The sequence below is a fragment of the Leptonotus elevatus genome, chromosome 1 (assembly GCF_054856555.1).
Source record: "Leptonotus elevatus isolate MCC_2025b chromosome 1, RoL_Lele_1.0, whole genome shotgun sequence".
Lineage (NCBI taxonomy): Eukaryota > Metazoa > Chordata > Actinopteri > Syngnathiformes > Syngnathidae > Leptonotus > Leptonotus elevatus.
Window position 1 is genome coordinate 32911805 of NC_141239.1, and position 17248 is coordinate 32929052.

Below are 17248 nucleotides of genomic sequence, written 5' to 3' on the forward strand. Positions count from 1 at the left end.
TATTAATCCCTTAAGGCCTGTTGAGAATATAACGTCGCTGTCAAGCAGAAACCCTTTACATATGTCCAAATAAGGTAAATTTCCATTTTTTTATTTTTTTTATTTTTTTAAGGAATCGATACTATTGCCTTTACGTCTTCTGTTATTTTTACACATTATTAATCAAATAAAGACCAAATCTATTAACCGTCTTAGACACTTGAATTGTGTCGTAAAATTCTGTGGAAGTTGTGCAGCATTATGTCGCCTGCAGCAAAAGAGGCCCGCAAATCCCTTGATGTGATGTTCAAGTTGTTTTTTTACCTGAATTATAATTTTTCTTGTGGTTCTTGCTGATATTTTAAAAAGTCATCCACTTCTAGGCTGGATTGTAGTAATTTTCTGTGTTCTCTAGTTGCAGATGATCTGCTTTACCATGGAATGATGAAGCTCAATTTTTTGTAGATGACTTTATAGCATTCCCCAGACAGATGTGCTGTCACTACTCACTTCCTGAGGTCCCCTGAGATTTCTCTTCCTTTCAGCATGACTGACCTGTATGGGTTCACCTGGGTAAGACTAAAGTGACGTGGTTTTGTCTCTGTTTCAGTCAGTGATTCACAATTTATTCACTAAACCTCTTATTTCATTGGTCCATTTCAGTGGTTAGTTTAGCTACCAATTTGTCCTACCTGATCCGACTTGACTGCTTGTTTTAAGCAAAGCAGCTCAGGGTTCACTTACGTTTTTCATCTACATGAATTGACCAAAAACTCTTTTTAATTTAGTTTTGACTACACAATTGATTTTAAAAAAAGAACAAGGCATTTAAATGCTAACCCTACACCTGTTATTTCATATAAAATGTAATGGTTCAGATTGAACAGCAAAAATCAGGTTGAAACAACTGGAAAATCCAAATTGCTCAAGAGGTTCAACAAACTTTTGAGCACCACTGTGTACGTGTGTATGTATGTATGTATATATAAAGGCAATACATGTTATAGGTAGCTACATAGAGTAGCAGCAGTTGTGGTCACACTCACTGTTTGTTTGTGGAAAATGGCACTTTCCTTACAATTCAAAACTTAATAAATGTTGAAAAGAAAAAAAAGAAGAACTTTTAATGTCTCCATTTGTCATTCTGTCTTGCAAACAAGACTGGAGTAGATCGTGATGATTTTTTGCACATCTATAGATTGAAGCATAAATCATTGTCAATCAAATCATAAATCATTTTGAATAAAAAATTGATTCAGAATCGAAATCGCAGACCCAAAAATCGAATTGAATCGTGAGAGAGATTTCAACCCCTAGTTTTCAGGTAAAAAAATATATATTTACGGTACTCTTGTCTGCACAGAATACAGTGAGGGAATTTCCTGGATCTTAGTGGGAAACAGTTGTGGGCTTTCCAAAATGTCCCTTCAGCCCACATTAAGGAAGAAAGCCAATCATTGTGGCGACTATTTGTGTTGGCACTAGCAGGTTTGCTGCAAATAATTCAACGTGTCATCACAAATCCCTCGCAGGGACGTATAAATCTGCAACCCCTACGCTGCAAAACGATGATGCCAGTGACTGAATGAACTCACCGCTCTGGCTTCATGTCTGGGTGAGGGCTTGAGTGGGCTGGAGGCGGTCGCGCCTCCTGGGGTCTTCTTCTCATTCAGATGGCTGGCCCTGCAATAGAGGCGATTCATGGGAAAAAGTGACCAAAAAAAGGAGGACAAAGTCAAACGACAAAGCTTCAGTTTATGGTCTTGCACGCGCGTTGGCAGCCTGCCTCGCTTTGTATACACATCAACATCTGGCACTGGTTGCATACTTGGTGGTTTGCATCTCATCCCATTTGGACAAACAGCGCAGCTTTACATCAGCCTGTTTCCATACATCAGCCTTTTCAATGTCACACACCTCAATCAGTGCCTCTTCATATCAATCATGGTTCAAACAAGCAATGTAGAACCTAATTATGCTCAGACGCACATGCTCATATCGGCACTCATGGTTCACTTTAGGCTGACAGAAGACACTGGGAAAAGTGTGCAATGAAAAAGAGAATTCAGAAATAATACTCTCATCCTGCGCAAAAATATAGATGCAACATTTTGGTTTTTTGCTCCCATTTTTAATGATCTGGAACACAAAGACCAAAGACTGTTTCTACAGCATACACACAGAAGGCCTGCTTCTCTCAAATATTGATCACATATCTGTCCAAATCTGTATTAGTGAGCACTTCTCTTTTGCCAAGATAATCCATCAACGTCACATATCTGGCAAATGAAAATGCTAATTAGACAGCATGATCATTACACAAGTATGCCATAGCTGCCCACAATAAAAAGCCACCAGATTGTAAATGTATTATTTCTTTGTAAAGTAACGCTATGTAACACTAAAGAAAAAACTTTAAATCATGTTTGGCGTCTGAAGAAATAAAGCAAATCACAAAAAGTGGGAAAAGAGCAAAACTTGCTTTGAATAATGTCAATGTTTTTTTTTTTGCCATTTGCTTATCTGAATAAGTGATGACAGAAAGAATACAATACAGTCCATGTAAAGTGCAAAGAATTATTTTCTTAATTTGACACCACGCAGAGAAGTGTTGCATAAATTAATGCATAAATTATTTGTATTTATTTATTTATTTATCTTAAACTGACATATATAAAATATCACTACTACAGCTACCAGCGTCTTTTTTTATGGCTACACATAACTACACGTTTGAACTGCAAGTTCCAGTAGCTAGAATATATCCCGCTGGATCATCGCAACAACGAGGCACTCTAAACGAGCCACACCAGCACAAGCCCCACTGTGTACACGCCAACTGTCACATCGATTTTTTTTTCATCTCCTCATTCTTTCGCCTTCTCCCCGTGACATATGCACAGTCATGGCCAACAACAAGGCACTCTAACGTAGTCACGTCAGTGGACTATCCAGAAGAAAGATATATTTTCGGGGTGTAAGCATAGCGAGCAACACAATAATAACAAAGGCGCCCAAGTTCTTATAGAGTAGTGAAGATGGTGACTCATGCTGGGAGGGTTGCATCATTGGGCCACGTTTCAGCCATGAACTCCCCCAGGAAAACCGAAATGGCACCCAAAAAAATGTTTAATGTGAATTACCACAATTGAGGACTCCATTGTTCTCAGTATGTTTTCAGCAATTATCTTCTAACTTCGAAACAAATCTCTGACTTCATGTTGCAGGATCTTTAAAATCCGATTTTTTTTGTCAGAAAAATATATTTTACTTCAAGGCCTTATCGCCCAACCCTAACTGAAATGCAAAGAAAAAAAAGTTGTTAATGACTTCATATTGCTTCAATGGTTTTCATGATGAAACGCTGGCATTAAAATGTCTCACCGTATGCTGGCTCACATTCTGGTATGTCTGAGCTGCAGCATGAGTCGTGCATAAGCACATACAGCCGTGAAACTTTGACTCGGGGGGGTGCGGGCGGGTGTCGAGCTTCGCAATCTCGGGCCTCTAAGTCAACAGGTGGATGAGGATAATTGAATCAGATGTGTCTGGAGTCTGAGGCACGGAGATCAAAGCGGTGGCAAGTCAGGCCAGAGTAACACACACACACACGCAGGAAAATGAGAACACCATGAAGAGCCTCAGAAGCTGCAGCTCGCCTGATTAAAGCAGCCTGACATCAGTGCAAAGGCCTGACCTCCAGGTGCACAGCCAGCCTCGGGGCAGCACCAGGAAATCAGTCTGACCTTGGGACGCAAACAACCCTTCTACTCCCAAAACGTGCACCCCTTAAGGGCACGATAGTGAGGGAGCGAGAGGCGTCAGGGGTTTTCTAATGACATCAGTGACGACTTCTGCCACCGCAAGGACGAGCCGAGTGTCGCAGAAAAACGTAAGGAGGAGCAAGAGAAATGAGGTGAAGGGTTAAAAGTTCTCACATGTGGATGAAAAGCACACAAATGGGAGACAGGAGTCCGACAGACGCACGGGGGAGAAGAAGGACATAAAAGGGAGGCCCAAGAGAGGAGCTATCAACTCAACTTCAGCAGTGAACTTGACACTGCAAGCAAGCCGCTCAAAATGAGCTTGGACACGGCAGGTTTTCTTTCTTTCAAACATCGCCTCCCTTGTCTAAACAGAATGTGACATCATCGAATAGTGATCAGACGACACTAATCGCCTAAGCTGTTTAGGATGGTGCATTTGTTTCTACAACATTCCTACGCTTGCACCGAGATTACATATTGGTCACTGACTCCATCTTGTGGTTGCTTTTAGGATTGCTCGACTGCTGTACAGTGTAATGAGGTTTCTGGTGATTGGTTTCAGAGAATCCAACCAGTCATTCAATAATTATACAGGGTGTCCCAAGAACATTGACATCATTTCATTTTGTATTAACAGAGCCCACGCGTGCTCAAATGATCTCAAACCTTTACAAGATGTAAAAAGACAGACAGTAACGCTTCATCAATAAGCCTAACTTTTCTCAATTCGTGTGTGGAGCCGCTGTGTGCTGGTCAAAACTAGAGAAACACAGAGTTGGGATGTTAAGTAAGGAAATTAGCTCTAGTGTTTAATCACAGAGAAGAATTTCAAAATTGCTCACGCAAAGACCCATTTATGGAAATAGGTAGACCACAAAACATTCACCTGGTAGTTTATGCCATGTTTGTTGAGCCATTAACATTGCATTATCAAAGACAGCAAGAATCTTTCAACACTTTATATTGCTCAATAATTTGAAAAACAACAACAATATCTGCACATGGGGAATGACCAATAGTATCGATATATAAAAATATATATATATATATTAAAGTGGCCAAATTTGGGCCAGCAATATAGTAAAAACATAATTTAACAGTATGTAAAGAATTAAACTGTGCTTCATAATTCATTGTGGAAAAAGAGCTCCTTCCTTGTGCAGTAGAATACAGACATACAAAGAAGAGGTTTAGTAAGTAAGCGGCATAATACAGACTTCTTGAAGAGGATAAAGTAAATATGCCTGTGAGAATTGATAAAGAGTTATAACAGAGAGACATTGATGCAATTCACAAGCCTGTCAATGACATTTTGCATTGCATGCTGTTAGCATGAAGCTAGTGGACTATATAATATGTAATGCTCTGTTGTACGGTTACTTCCTCCATACTGTTTATTGCTGTCCCAACTGGGAGTAGCAATAAACAGCCCAAAAATGAAACAAATTATTAGACTGCTGCTTGTTGTTCACCACGTCCCACATTCCCCCAAAAATGTACATTAATTTCAGACTCTAAATTGCCCATAGCTGTGAATGTGAGTGTGAATTGTTGTTTAACTATATCAGGGTTCACCAACATGGTGCCCACGGGGTACACATGAGTAGTCAACGGGGCTGTACTTAAAATAGCTCATCTGTGATAGGACATTGTGACTTTCTAGGAGCGTTTGTAAGACATTTAAAAAATTCTAACACTAGCATAGATTTGTGAAAATAGTGTTGCATGTGACATTTTTCTGTTTGCTAACTAATGCGAAACTATTTAAATAAATGGGTCCTTCACAAAGATAAATATAATTATTAACAATAACACATACTAATATTATTAAAGCTAATTTGAGTAAACGTGTTACTTTAGAAGTATGTGTCAAATTAGCAGCCCTTCGCACTAATCAGTAGCCAAGAAGTATCTCTCTATTTCAAAAAGGTTGGTGACCTCTGGCTCTGGTCTACATACTGTATGCCTTGCGATTGGCTGACAAGTTGGCTGGGATAAGAGCGAGTTCACTCAGGACCCCAATGAGGGCACGAAATAAAATGGAATTAAAAAGCTCACATCACATGAGAGAGTGAGCAAACAAGTTGTTCTTCTGCCTTCTCCTCAAGTGCAAAAGCGCAGGGAGGAGTGGAACAGAAAGATGGATAGCACAAAAAAAAAAGGAGAAATGAGATAGATGAGCGGCTCCTCGTGCTCTCCTGCTGTTTTGAAGTGCTGCCTCTTTGAAAAGTCCAAATGGATAGCTCCTGCAGACTGATGCAAGGAGCAGGCAATGCCTTCCACTCTTCAGATAGGGCGCCACTGAGCAAATACTGTACGAAGGCTATCTCTAAATAAGCCATGCATGTCTGGCTTTGCTGCCAAGTTCAATGTTTTCACGCAGATAAAGGGGCATTAAAACCAAATGCTTCAGTAAATATTGAAAGCGTCATAGGCAGGAGATGTACAGTAGAGGCAAGACAAGGGGCATTTATTTACACAATTTTACAATCCTGCTCACTGTTATTGGCACCCCTTCATTTTTTGCATGATCTCTACAATATCTTCGTAAATAAATGGAAAAGTACCAAATTTATATCATCAGGACCTTTTAATTGGATGTCCAAAGTAATTCAACAAAGGAAATTGTTTTTCAACTTACATAATGTAATTCCAAAGAAGTAGAAAACGCAGCACGTGCAGCAATAATGGCAGCCCTCTTTAATATTTGGTTGCACACCCTTTGGCAGTGATGACAGCTTCCAAATATGTCTTGTAGCCATCTCCAAGCTTCTTGCACTTCTCCGCTGGTATTTTCCTCCACTCTTCCTTTGCAAATTGTTCAAGATCTTGAATGTTTGCACTTTTCTTTTGCCAATGGCACATTTCGGCTCATATGAAAGATTTTCAATCGGATTGAGATCAGGAGTCATTGCTGGCCATTTCAAAACAGTATTTTCTCTTTTTTAACCATGCATGTGTGCTTTGGGTCTTTGTCTTGCTGGAGGACCCACGACCTTGGACTCAAACCAAGTTGTCTAACATGTCCCCCTAGAATGTCTTGATAATTCTCAGATTTCATGATTCCTGTGATGTGATCGAGGCCTCCAGTACCAGATTCAGCAAGGCAGCCCCACAGAATTATGGATCCTCCACCATGCTTAACTGTAGTGAGGGTGCTCTTTTCGTTGGAAGCAAATTGCGCTGCCTGCAAACAAACTGTTGGCGTGCATTGCCGAAAGGCTCGATTTTTGTTTCATCCGTCCACAGAACATTTTCCCAAAAGAATTGTGGTTTGTCCAGGTACTCCTTGGCAAAGGTTAGCCATTATTTTATTTATGTCTGTCTCAGGAATGGTCTTCGCCCATGAAGCCCTGTTTTTGGTTCAGTGTGTGGCGAAACCGTGATCCCAAACTGTTCCAGGTTGGCTTTCGGGTCATTGGATGTTTAACGTGGTGTTTTTTTCCCACCATTTGCACCAACTGTTGAAGATTTCTGTCATCAATTTCTCTCTTCTCCCCACGTCCGTGGAGGTTCTTGGCAGTTCCATGCTCATCAAACTTCTTAATAACATGACGCACTAACTGAAACAGGGCTAACACAATCTTTGGAGATGGCTCGATACCCTTTGGAGGTCTTGTGTTTGTGAACAATTGCACTTCTGATGTCCTCAGACTGCTCCCTTGTTTTCACGATTTTGACAAAGGAAAAGGGGATAACAGGTGGCTTTAAAACATCAAAGTCATCATTCATGGGTTAATTCATGTCAATTGGGCACAGACAATTTAGAACAGGGAAATCTAATTTGTGATTTACCGAAGGTGAGTCACAATGTGTTTCCATAGTGATTTACAGGAAAGGGTGCCAATACACTAGTGACGGAGCACATTTTAAGTTTTCCATTTTTTCCGCCCATTGTTTACTGTTTGAAATTGTTTTTTAATCATTTGATCTTTCGGATAAAACACAAGTTCTCTATAAAAAATAAAATTATTTACTTGATTAATTTTTTTCAGAAGATATCCCACATTATGTACTTTACTTTCATGGGTGCCAATAATGGTGAGCAGGACTGTACATCGCTTGGGGCAAAGGTGTATTTTAGGGACAAGGCCGTTTTAATAATATTGCATAGTAATACTTTTTTAAAATCATTTTCCAAATATTTCCAGTACTGTTGTTTGTTTTATAATATTGAATGTTTCATGAATTCATTAATGTTTTGCTCTAAAAATGACCATATTTTTCGGCATCCACGAACACTTCCTCTGTCCACTGTAAGCTTTCACCCAAAACACCCGTTTTGGACCAAAAGCAGAGAAAATTAAAGAAACAACTGATGCTTTTGCGACACCTCAAAAACAAAAACAAGATTGAGACAGGCTTTTTGATGGCAAAATAATGATTTAGATAAACAGTAGAACCTTGGAGTTTGAACGTCTCGGAACTTGTACAAATTTGACTTTGGCCAAAAAATCTGAGATGAGTTTGAACACCCAAGCAAAGCCAAATGTACCTTGAACAGGTAGCAGAGTGAAGCTGAGCGATGCCGAATGCTCACGTCACGTAGTCGAGACGATGCAATACTCATGTCGAGTCAGAGCGTGAACACTTCCGGAGGTGCTCCGTACATTCACAAGTGCATTTTGATTTTTCCGCGACAATTTTCTTTGCCATGTGCCCAAAGAAAGACAACAGCGCCAGTGGCAGCAAGGAAAAAAAACAGAAAGTGCTATGAACCACCGTGGATTTAAGGAAAGAGATAATTGTGCAGTTGCATCTACTGCGACTACTTTTATAAATACTGGCGCGAGGACCCCCTTAGCTCTTCAACAATGTGCCTGACGTTAAACAGCACACGCAAGGACCTAATATGCCCAATGTAAAACAAACTCAGCACTGAACTTAGGCATGCATTAACATAGCAATAATGAGGAATTTAAAACAGACTACGTACATTTGAGAGTGAATTTTTCATCAACTGATGCCATCACACCATAAGAACAAAGTAAGGTATTTTTATTGTTTAAATACTGTACGGGGTGTACATGTTTTTACATAAATAGAAATTGATCAAATTAGAAATAAATTAATGGAATTGTTCTGTTTTGGGAGCGGATTAATTGCATTTACATTATTTTCTACAGGAAACATTTTTGGGGAGGTTGAACAAATCGGACTTTCAACACTTCACAGGAATGAATTATGTTCAAATAGAGTAGAACACGGCATGAGCGAAGCTGACATGCCACATGTTGAGCTTTCTTTACGCAGTTTTCAACATTCTCTTAATAAAACGTCATATTTTGTCACTATTGTAACACACTGTCAACCACAATAAATACTCTGTTCATACCATTATACATACTGTGTTCATGTGTGATATGCATGAAGTTGTCCAAAGTCCAATTTTTTGGCATTTCTCTCCCACAAGCCAAGATTCACCCCCGATATTTTTCTACTCAAAAGCTGTGCTGATCTCAAATCCAGTGATGCAATACTGCCATCTACAGGGATCAGTTAATCTGAATTTCACAGACATGCTGGGCGAGACCCTCTTCCACACCAACCCGTTGGCTGGCGTCAGAACCTCCTGTCATAACTTAATATATGTCATATTAGAAATCTATACTATTCTTCAGTACACGACACATGTGGGTGTTTTTTTTTTTAACAAATTACTGCCAAATCTAAAGTGTTGTAATGTTAATGGTTGAACAAATAGGGCGCTTTTGGTGAAAAAAGCGGTGATTCTTTAGATACAAGGATTCCTTCCACCTGGCGCCAGTAATACACTGTATGTCAGTAGCAGTAAACATTTGTACGACAATTTATGAACGAAAACGTCCACAGCAGTGAATGATTGAAACATGGATAATATACAGAAAAATAGTACCTGGCAAAACCAGTGTTTGGCGTGGAAGTGATTCTGTCCTTAAGCAAATTGTCCTCGGCGCATCCATCCAGCTCTCCCGTCACCCAGTCAGGCAACGTTACTTTGCTGTGGTCCAGTAACCGACCAATCAGTGGCTCATCAAAGTAAATGGACTAAAATATACAGAAGGAAAAAAAAGACATCCCATTTAGGACTTTTCGGTGAGTCAGTCAGGATTTGTCATTAAGTTTCAACACTGAAAGTTTAATATACGTGCTTCATTACGAAAGATCTTAACAATTAGATCAGGGGTGCTCAAGTTCGGTCCTCGAGAGCCTCTATCCAGCCTGTTTCCCATGTTTCTCTCCACTAACACACCTGATTCATGATCAGGATCGTTATCAGGCATCTGCAAAGCTTGCTGATTAGCTGATCATTAAATTCAGCTGTGCTGCAGGAGGGAAACATGGAAAACAGGCTGGATAGGGGCTCTCGAGGACTGAACTTGAGCACCCCTGAATTAGATAAAACAGCTACTACCATGTAAGTGGGAAGGGTCTTGAGGCTCCCAAGTTGCGGTTTACTGGCAAACGGGCCTTCCAGGACGCCTCTTTTGAGCATGTGAAGAAGCAAACGGGCATGCAGATTGCGGTTCTTATGACCCGCAAGACTTGAGCCACATGTTGCTGGGTCGCACAGCTTCTTTATCCACAGGGCACAGTGTTGGCGCTCTGTTGTCAAAGGAAGAGAGGGTGAATTGTAAAACTGTTAAAAGGTGACGCAATGGAATATTGGCTTTTTAATTGCATTTATACACCACTGCAAACAATAACGATAATGTAAACATATGTCCTCACTAGCGAGTGCCGTGCTACTTGTAAGACATGCTGCCAAATGCCAATAACAGCAAATATGTTATAACAAAACACATTGAGTAAAAGTTCTTACCAGTCTTATTGGGGTGTTTGAGGACATATGGTTTCATCTCCAGAACAAAATTGTTCAATTCAGTGTTGAGCTTTTCCAACGACTCCTCATTTTTGTTCATGATGTCCTGAAAATTACAAAAGAGATGAGGTTCGCCAGTTGTGGGGTACTGATAGCACGTTAACTCCCGTTAAATTAATATAATCTGTTATTTTGACTTAATTGGAGCTAAGAGACTTAACAGTAAACAAAACATTGAAGCGTCTGCAGGCTAACACGCACAGTCGCACACTGAAAGGAAGTCGGCGTACAAGTTCGCCTAATATTTTTGTTCCTTACAATGCAACATCCACGTTTTTAGCGCGTGTTAATGAGCACAACGCGCACGCAACAAAATTAATCTTATTAATTAGTTTAGCTTAATTGTTTATTACCTTGAGAAGCGCTGCAGCGCCCAGTTAGATTCAAAATCTCAGCGTCACCGCTTTACGCCACTTCCGGTTTCCATGGCGGTTGTTATGGAAACCTTCTTCTTCTCTAGTTGCAATTTGACACGAGGTAGATATCCCATTATCAAAAAAAATGCACGTGATTTTATTATTGGTACGTCTTTAATTATATTTTGGTTTCTCAAGGTCTAGAAGACAAGCAAAGTTATGTAACGATGATGAGCGCCATTTTAGTGACTTCAGTTTGTAGATACATAGTTTGTTTACTGTATTGCCCTTTGGTCAACCGGGACTCGCCAATTTTGCAGATGATTGGGGCCACCAAAGTTTTGCAGTCCGCTCGTGTAGTTGTATTTTACGGAAACTGTATGCAGTATAAATTATGTCCACATAGCGACGCCAAATACATGCAGCTTGCATGACACACTCCATGTCGGCTGTGATAAATGTTGCATTCAAGTACCGTTTGTATTTCTTGTTTGTTCCAGCTGTTTGAGCTGATTTAGCATAATATAATAAAGATTGACATTTTGTTTCGCTGCATGTTTATCTACGCCGTGGCTCGGGTTTTTGATTGATTGATTTTTTCCCCCGCTGCATGTTTATCTACGCCGAGGCTCGGGGTTGTAATAGATTGAACAATGGGATAATCTAAAATCCCATAGCCATTAAACGTCTCGCCGCTCGCGTCATTCTGAATGAAAAAGAAGCGCTTGCTGGTGTGGCTCAGACAGAGGAGGCGTGCGAGCTGTCAAGAGGGCTCCAGCAGGAACAGCATCACTTCACCGCGGTGAAGAGGCAATAACTTAACACAAGTTGACGCCGCGTACTTTGATTTTATCCCCCTGCTCCATAATGGCTGACCACCACCTTTTACATTATAACGACTCGGCCGGGGTTGGCAACAGATTTGCCCGCAAGGGTGCTTTGCGGCAGAAAAACGTGCACGAAGTTAAAAACCACAAATTTACCGCCAGGTTTTTCAAGCAGCCAACCTTCTGCAGCCACTGTACGGACTTCATATGGTGAGTTTATAGTTTAACTTCAACTTTAATCTGAAGTTTGGCTCATTGCGCTGACTTGTTTGTTTACGTTGCAGGGGATTCGGCAAACAAGGGTTCCAATGCCAAGGTAAACTTTGCAAACTTGTTTCATTTTGAAACAACCGTAACATTATGGCAAAATGTCCTTGTGGCTCATTTAACAATGCTGAGTGGAGTAAGCTTGGTGGTTTCCAAATGGGGCAGCATATCTGTTTTTACACACACAAAGTTGATTCATACAAAAATTGCACGTTTTTAAATCACGTTGACAAATTCTTCAGTGCTTGCTTGTTTGGTCCATGGTTCTCCTTGGTATATAGTAGTGGTATCAAGCCAGTGGGTGCACAACTCGAGAAGTGTAGCTGCCTTTGGTGAACAGAAAGCTGCCTTGCTCGTGGACATTTGTGGAATGGACGATGTAGGTTGGCGGCTCCTCTGGTTCCTCTTCTAGTGTAGCCTCTAGTTTATCTACCTCAAGGTCCCTGTCCTACTGGAAGCCAGGCAGGAATGCTGGGAGAGTTTTCACCTCTTGGAAAGTTGTATTGTGCCACAAATTGCTAGATGGGTATGCTGGGCTGGATACCTCTGAATGGTGGGTAATTTAAGACCGAAGACCCCTCGGGGGGGACTTGAAAGACTCTCTCAAAGGCAAGCGGATTGTGGCCTTCATTCTGGTCTGGGTTACCAGAATCAAACTGTGCATAGTGTGGGTTGCCAGACATTAGTAGGGTCCCAAGAGGTTTTCAGTCACTGGGCTAGGTGCATCAGGGGATTGACCATTTCCATGATCTACAGCATGAATAGTTGAGTAAATCACAGGTTGCGTAAGTGAAATGGGATTATTTGGAATACGGGTTTACCTTTTTTCACCGGCAAACCAGGGAACCACTAAAGCAGGTTTACAAAAATAAATGTTGATGCATCAGGAAAACTGTACATGAAGAAAGCAGCACATCCTTAACGTATTTAATTATGTTTTCCAAAAGGTCTTATGCTGCATTCGAGGAAGGTGGGAAATCAGATCTATCCCACTTGGATTCTCCCAGTTCCAACCTCCAAGCGTATGAGGTGAATGTAAACAACAAAGATGGCCGATCCCGATTAATTGCTTGTTGTTCTGGTTAATGCACTCAGTCCAAATCACGTTGGGTTAGGTGAAGTTACTTATTGCGAATAACTAAATTCATGTTATACATAGGTAAATACATTTATAAACGTAAATTATGTTTTGCCATTCACGGTCATTGCTACTTCAAGGGTCGCGTGATGTCTGATTAAAGCCGGCAGGTGATGTTGGGTTCCCCCCAAGCCCCCGCGACTTCCGAGTGTAAAGGGCCGTTCCCGTGTGCACATCCTGGCATGAAGTCGGACGAATGCAGCATTGAGACACATGATCTTAAACCCTCCATGTTTGGAAATAATGACAAATCTAATTCAAATTCAAGTGCCAAATCACAGCAGAGGTTCTCTCTCAGAGTGCTTTACTTTAGTCTGTATGCCAAAATGAAAATATTTTATCATTCTTGCATGACACAATATAGAATTGAGCCTTTATTGTATTGCTCACTCCTCGCAGCCATATTTAGTTAAGGATCCAGTCTCACATTTGATTAAAATAACCTTTGAAATGATTGTTCTACAAAAGTAAGGCCTGAATTCAGTCTAATCGTGGTGAAAATGTTGAATACTTTATCAGGCATGAAACATTTAAGATATTGTGAATACTTTGAGCCAATTGCCCCCTCCCTAAGTGGTAGTTAATTGAAGTCTTTGAATTTGCTGAAAGGGACCTTTGAAAAAGGTCGCAATCATTCCTAAAAAATCAACAATGCTTAAATCTGCAGTTTAAATGCTTACAATATACACAACACTGCTTGCAGTTGTCTAAACTAAAGGTTATAGGTCGCAACATTTCTCAAAATCAGTCAGCTTGAGTCTATTCCGTGATCCAGAGGCCTTGAATTAGATTTTAAAGCGGCCTTAGAAATGTGTCCTAACACTAAAGAAAGGTAGCGCTCGCCTCATGAATAAATCATATCATAAAAGAGCTCCAAGAATCATGGCTGCCAGCTGAGAAGAAGGTAGAGAAAGAAGCAACCTGCACTCCTCACAAGTTTCATCCTGAGAGAATGCAGCACTGAAATGCCGAGAGAGTGCCAGGCTTGGCTTTTATCCTTCCTAGCAACACCATCCCTGCTCCTTGATGAGCAATCAGTGCTCAGAAGGGGCGGGTGTAAAGGAATCCACTACTCATAAGCCGGACGGCAGCCATGTTACATTGCCAATTATACTGACAACTGTTGTTTTTTCTTCAGTTGAAGTTACTGTGATCAGTGCATGTTTTACACTAGGATTCCAGTATAGAGTAATGAGAGACTCAAAAAGAGCAAACTTCACTGTTTGCATTAACCATTCAGAGTATATTATCTCAATATTGTGAATTTGTGACCTGCAGCAATTTTTTCCCGTTGGGCTTTACTTTCACTTGATTGTTTACAGCTCCGACAACATAAAAAAGACATATCTTTGAGTAGCACCTGGAGATATACCTTAGAAGAGAAAATTAAAAGTATTGTTTTCAGCAATGAAATGTGCATGTAGTGCTTCTGCCAGACTTATCGGTACACCTATATTTCATACACGGTGTAATTATTGCCATATAAATAACGTGAAAACGGCACAGAGAAATCGATGTATTCAAGTTAGGTGGCGTTAGTGAGTGGCAATCGCTTTCCAGCCGTTTGTTGTTGGGTTAGGATAGTGAATATTTTATACATGCATTGATAAATGTATCATGAAAAATGAAATATATTTAGTGTTTGCATATACAGTATGCACAGATTTTGTCCATGTTTAAAACAGCATTTTTGTCCTACATCTGGTTCGGAAGAGTGTGGTCATATGTCACCCCGCCCCCAAGTAGCGCTGATGAAAAATTGTGGCCCTGTCCAGCATTTCAGTTGCCCATCCCCGTACTAACCGTCATTGGGCCCATTTGGTCACATGGTCATAGAAGGAATTCAACTCATTTTTGAGGGTACCACTTTGTGTAATATGGCATTGTTTCTTACTCCTCTTCAGACCGCAAATCTATGAGGTATAAGCATGATTATTAGGATGTCTTGATCTATTTTCTTCATGGATTATGAAACAGTTGCCCATGGTTTTCCGCCATTATTGCGCGATGGCTATGGAAACACCTTCCTTTAAGCACTTAAATGTGCGTGTAGGTGTAGTGTCATGCTGTTCCCAGGGCGATCTTCCCTTTTCACCATTGAAAACAGTCATGTGATGCGGTTCTCCTTGGCTGGAAATGATGGGTGTCTGCTTTTATGTGCTCACCCACAGACAAAGACGCCTAATTGCATTGCGTGATTGCAAGAGCAGCTTTCTCATTAGGACATCCAATGTTTTTTTTTATTTTGGCAATGGCTTTGCCGCTAATTGTTATAATTTGTAATATGTATTCTATTCAGATGTATTAGGTCAAGTACATGCAATATGACAACTGGGCCCAATTTGTGTTCAAAGTCAGCACAGATATACATTTTCAGCTATGCGGAAAGTCAAGCTACATACTGTACATGCTATGGCCTATAAGCAGCATTATTAAAAGTTCAAGTTAAAGTACCGCTGATTGTCACACCCACCTAAGTGGGGCGAAATTCGTTCTCCGCGTTTGACCCATCCCCTGAGGGAGCGGTGAGCAGCAGCAGGGGCCGCGCTCGGAAATCATTTGGTGACCTAACCCCCCCCAATTCCAACCCCTTAATGCTGAGTGTCAAGTTGTGCTCAAAGATCGCAATAGTATTGAAACACAAGTTCAGAACATTCATGCAGTTAAATGGGAAGTCAACCGAAAAAAATTATATTCTGATGAATTAATATTGCATTTGTGGAATATGAGTTAAGCAGTGAAATCCACCCGTTTCTGTCTATCTCAGGGGGCGGCCATTGTGTCACTTGCAGTCGAGTGGAGATGACATCACAGTCACTCAGTGCTCAGGTAACAACCAATCACGGCTCACATGTTTTCTGAAGCTGAACGTAATTGGCCGTGACCTGAGCCCTGAGCAACTGTGATGTCATTTTCAATTGACAAAATGGCCGCCCCTTGAGGTGGATAAAAGCGGGTGGATTGTGGATCCCGCAAACACAATATTAATCAGGATACTGTGTGAAGACTAGCGGAGTGGCACAGAACATATTATTGTAAAGAATTGTTATGGGTTGACTACCACTTTGTTTGTTTTGTTTTGTTTTATAATTGTTTTTCCTTTTCGGACACATTATTACGAGGGGTGTGCCAAAAAATGGATTCTCATAAGAATCACAATTCTCATTTAGTACGATTCAGAATCGATTTTAAATGTCCCAAAATCTATTTTGTCTTTGTCTGTGTGTGCCTTTATTTGGAGCGCTGTTCATGTTGTACCCAGTTTGGCCACTGAGGGGCAGTGTGGTTCTACGCGGTCTAATTCACTGTTAAGTTGTAGCCACATTAGAGAGTAGATGGAAAAAGTCACAATCAAGTTATTCCAATAAAAGTATTTTTTTCAACGTGGAGCCGTTTTTTTTGAGTGATAAAAGTGCCGCGAGGAGTGCGCTAATTAGCATTAGCAAGTCAGACTGGAGTAGACCATTACAATTCCTTGCACATCTAGAAATTGAAATTGAAGCAAAAATCATTGTCAATCAAATCATTTTGAATCAAAATTGTTATTAATCGAAAATCGATTATGAATCAAATCGCAGACCAAAAAATCGGAATCGAATCGTGAGACATTCAAAGATTCCCACCCCTAATTATTACAGGTTACATTGATCACATAATATCATTTGCAACATTGCATTTAGAAGTCACGAGCGAGTGCAGGAGCAAGTACAGATGCATCCATCCTTGACAGATGTGTCTTTGATATTGAGATACTTTAAAAATACTATTTAAAAAGTAGCAATCCCCCTGCACCCTAAAAACAGATTGGTCAAATTTACCGGGAAAAAAAGGTTACATTTGACCAATGTAGCTGGTAGTTATGTGTCCGATAGATCCTTTGGTTAAAACAACCACACTAGAATGGTAGGTGTTTTCAACCAGTATATATATTGGTGATTGGGCCAACCAATGCAAATTGGGCATTCTGACCTGAGGGAGTGGTGAGGAATTATTTAGTGATCAAACCCCCCAATTCCAATCCATAATGCTGAGTGTCAAGCAGGGAGGCAAAT

The 17248-nt window shown here is 40.5% G+C and overlaps 2 protein-coding genes across 6 annotated transcripts in view; one reads left to right on the top strand and one right to left on the bottom strand.

Moving 5' to 3' along the window:
- cep112 (centrosomal protein 112) overlaps positions 1-11045 on the bottom strand; it is a 182646-nt gene extending 171601 nt beyond the window's left edge. For all 4 annotated transcript variants that reach the window (XR_015096919.1, XM_086093239.1, XM_086093230.1 and 1 more), the window contains exons 1-5: positions 10962-11045; positions 10549-10654; positions 10141-10331; positions 9622-9773; positions 1575-1662 (exon numbers count right to left, since the gene is read on the bottom strand). Coding sequence is in view for 3 of the 4 variants with exons in the window: in XM_086093239.1 (XP_085949365.1) it covers positions 1575-1662; positions 9622-9773; positions 10141-10331; positions 10549-10648 (531 nt within the window). In the remaining variant the exon portion in view is untranslated. The remainder of the gene's footprint in view (positions 1-1574; positions 1663-9621; positions 9774-10140; positions 10332-10548; positions 10655-10961) is intronic.
- Positions 11046-11688: 643 nt separating this feature from the next.
- prkcab (protein kinase C, alpha, b) overlaps positions 11689-17248 on the top strand; it is a 118560-nt gene continuing 113000 nt past the window's right edge. For both annotated transcript variants that reach the window (XM_086093281.1, XM_086093290.1), the window contains exons 1-2: positions 11689-12001; positions 12076-12107. In XM_086093281.1, the coding sequence (XP_085949407.1) occupies positions 11832-12001; positions 12076-12107 (202 nt within the window). In that variant the 5' untranslated portion in view covers positions 11689-11831. The remainder of the gene's footprint in view (positions 12002-12075; positions 12108-17248) is intronic.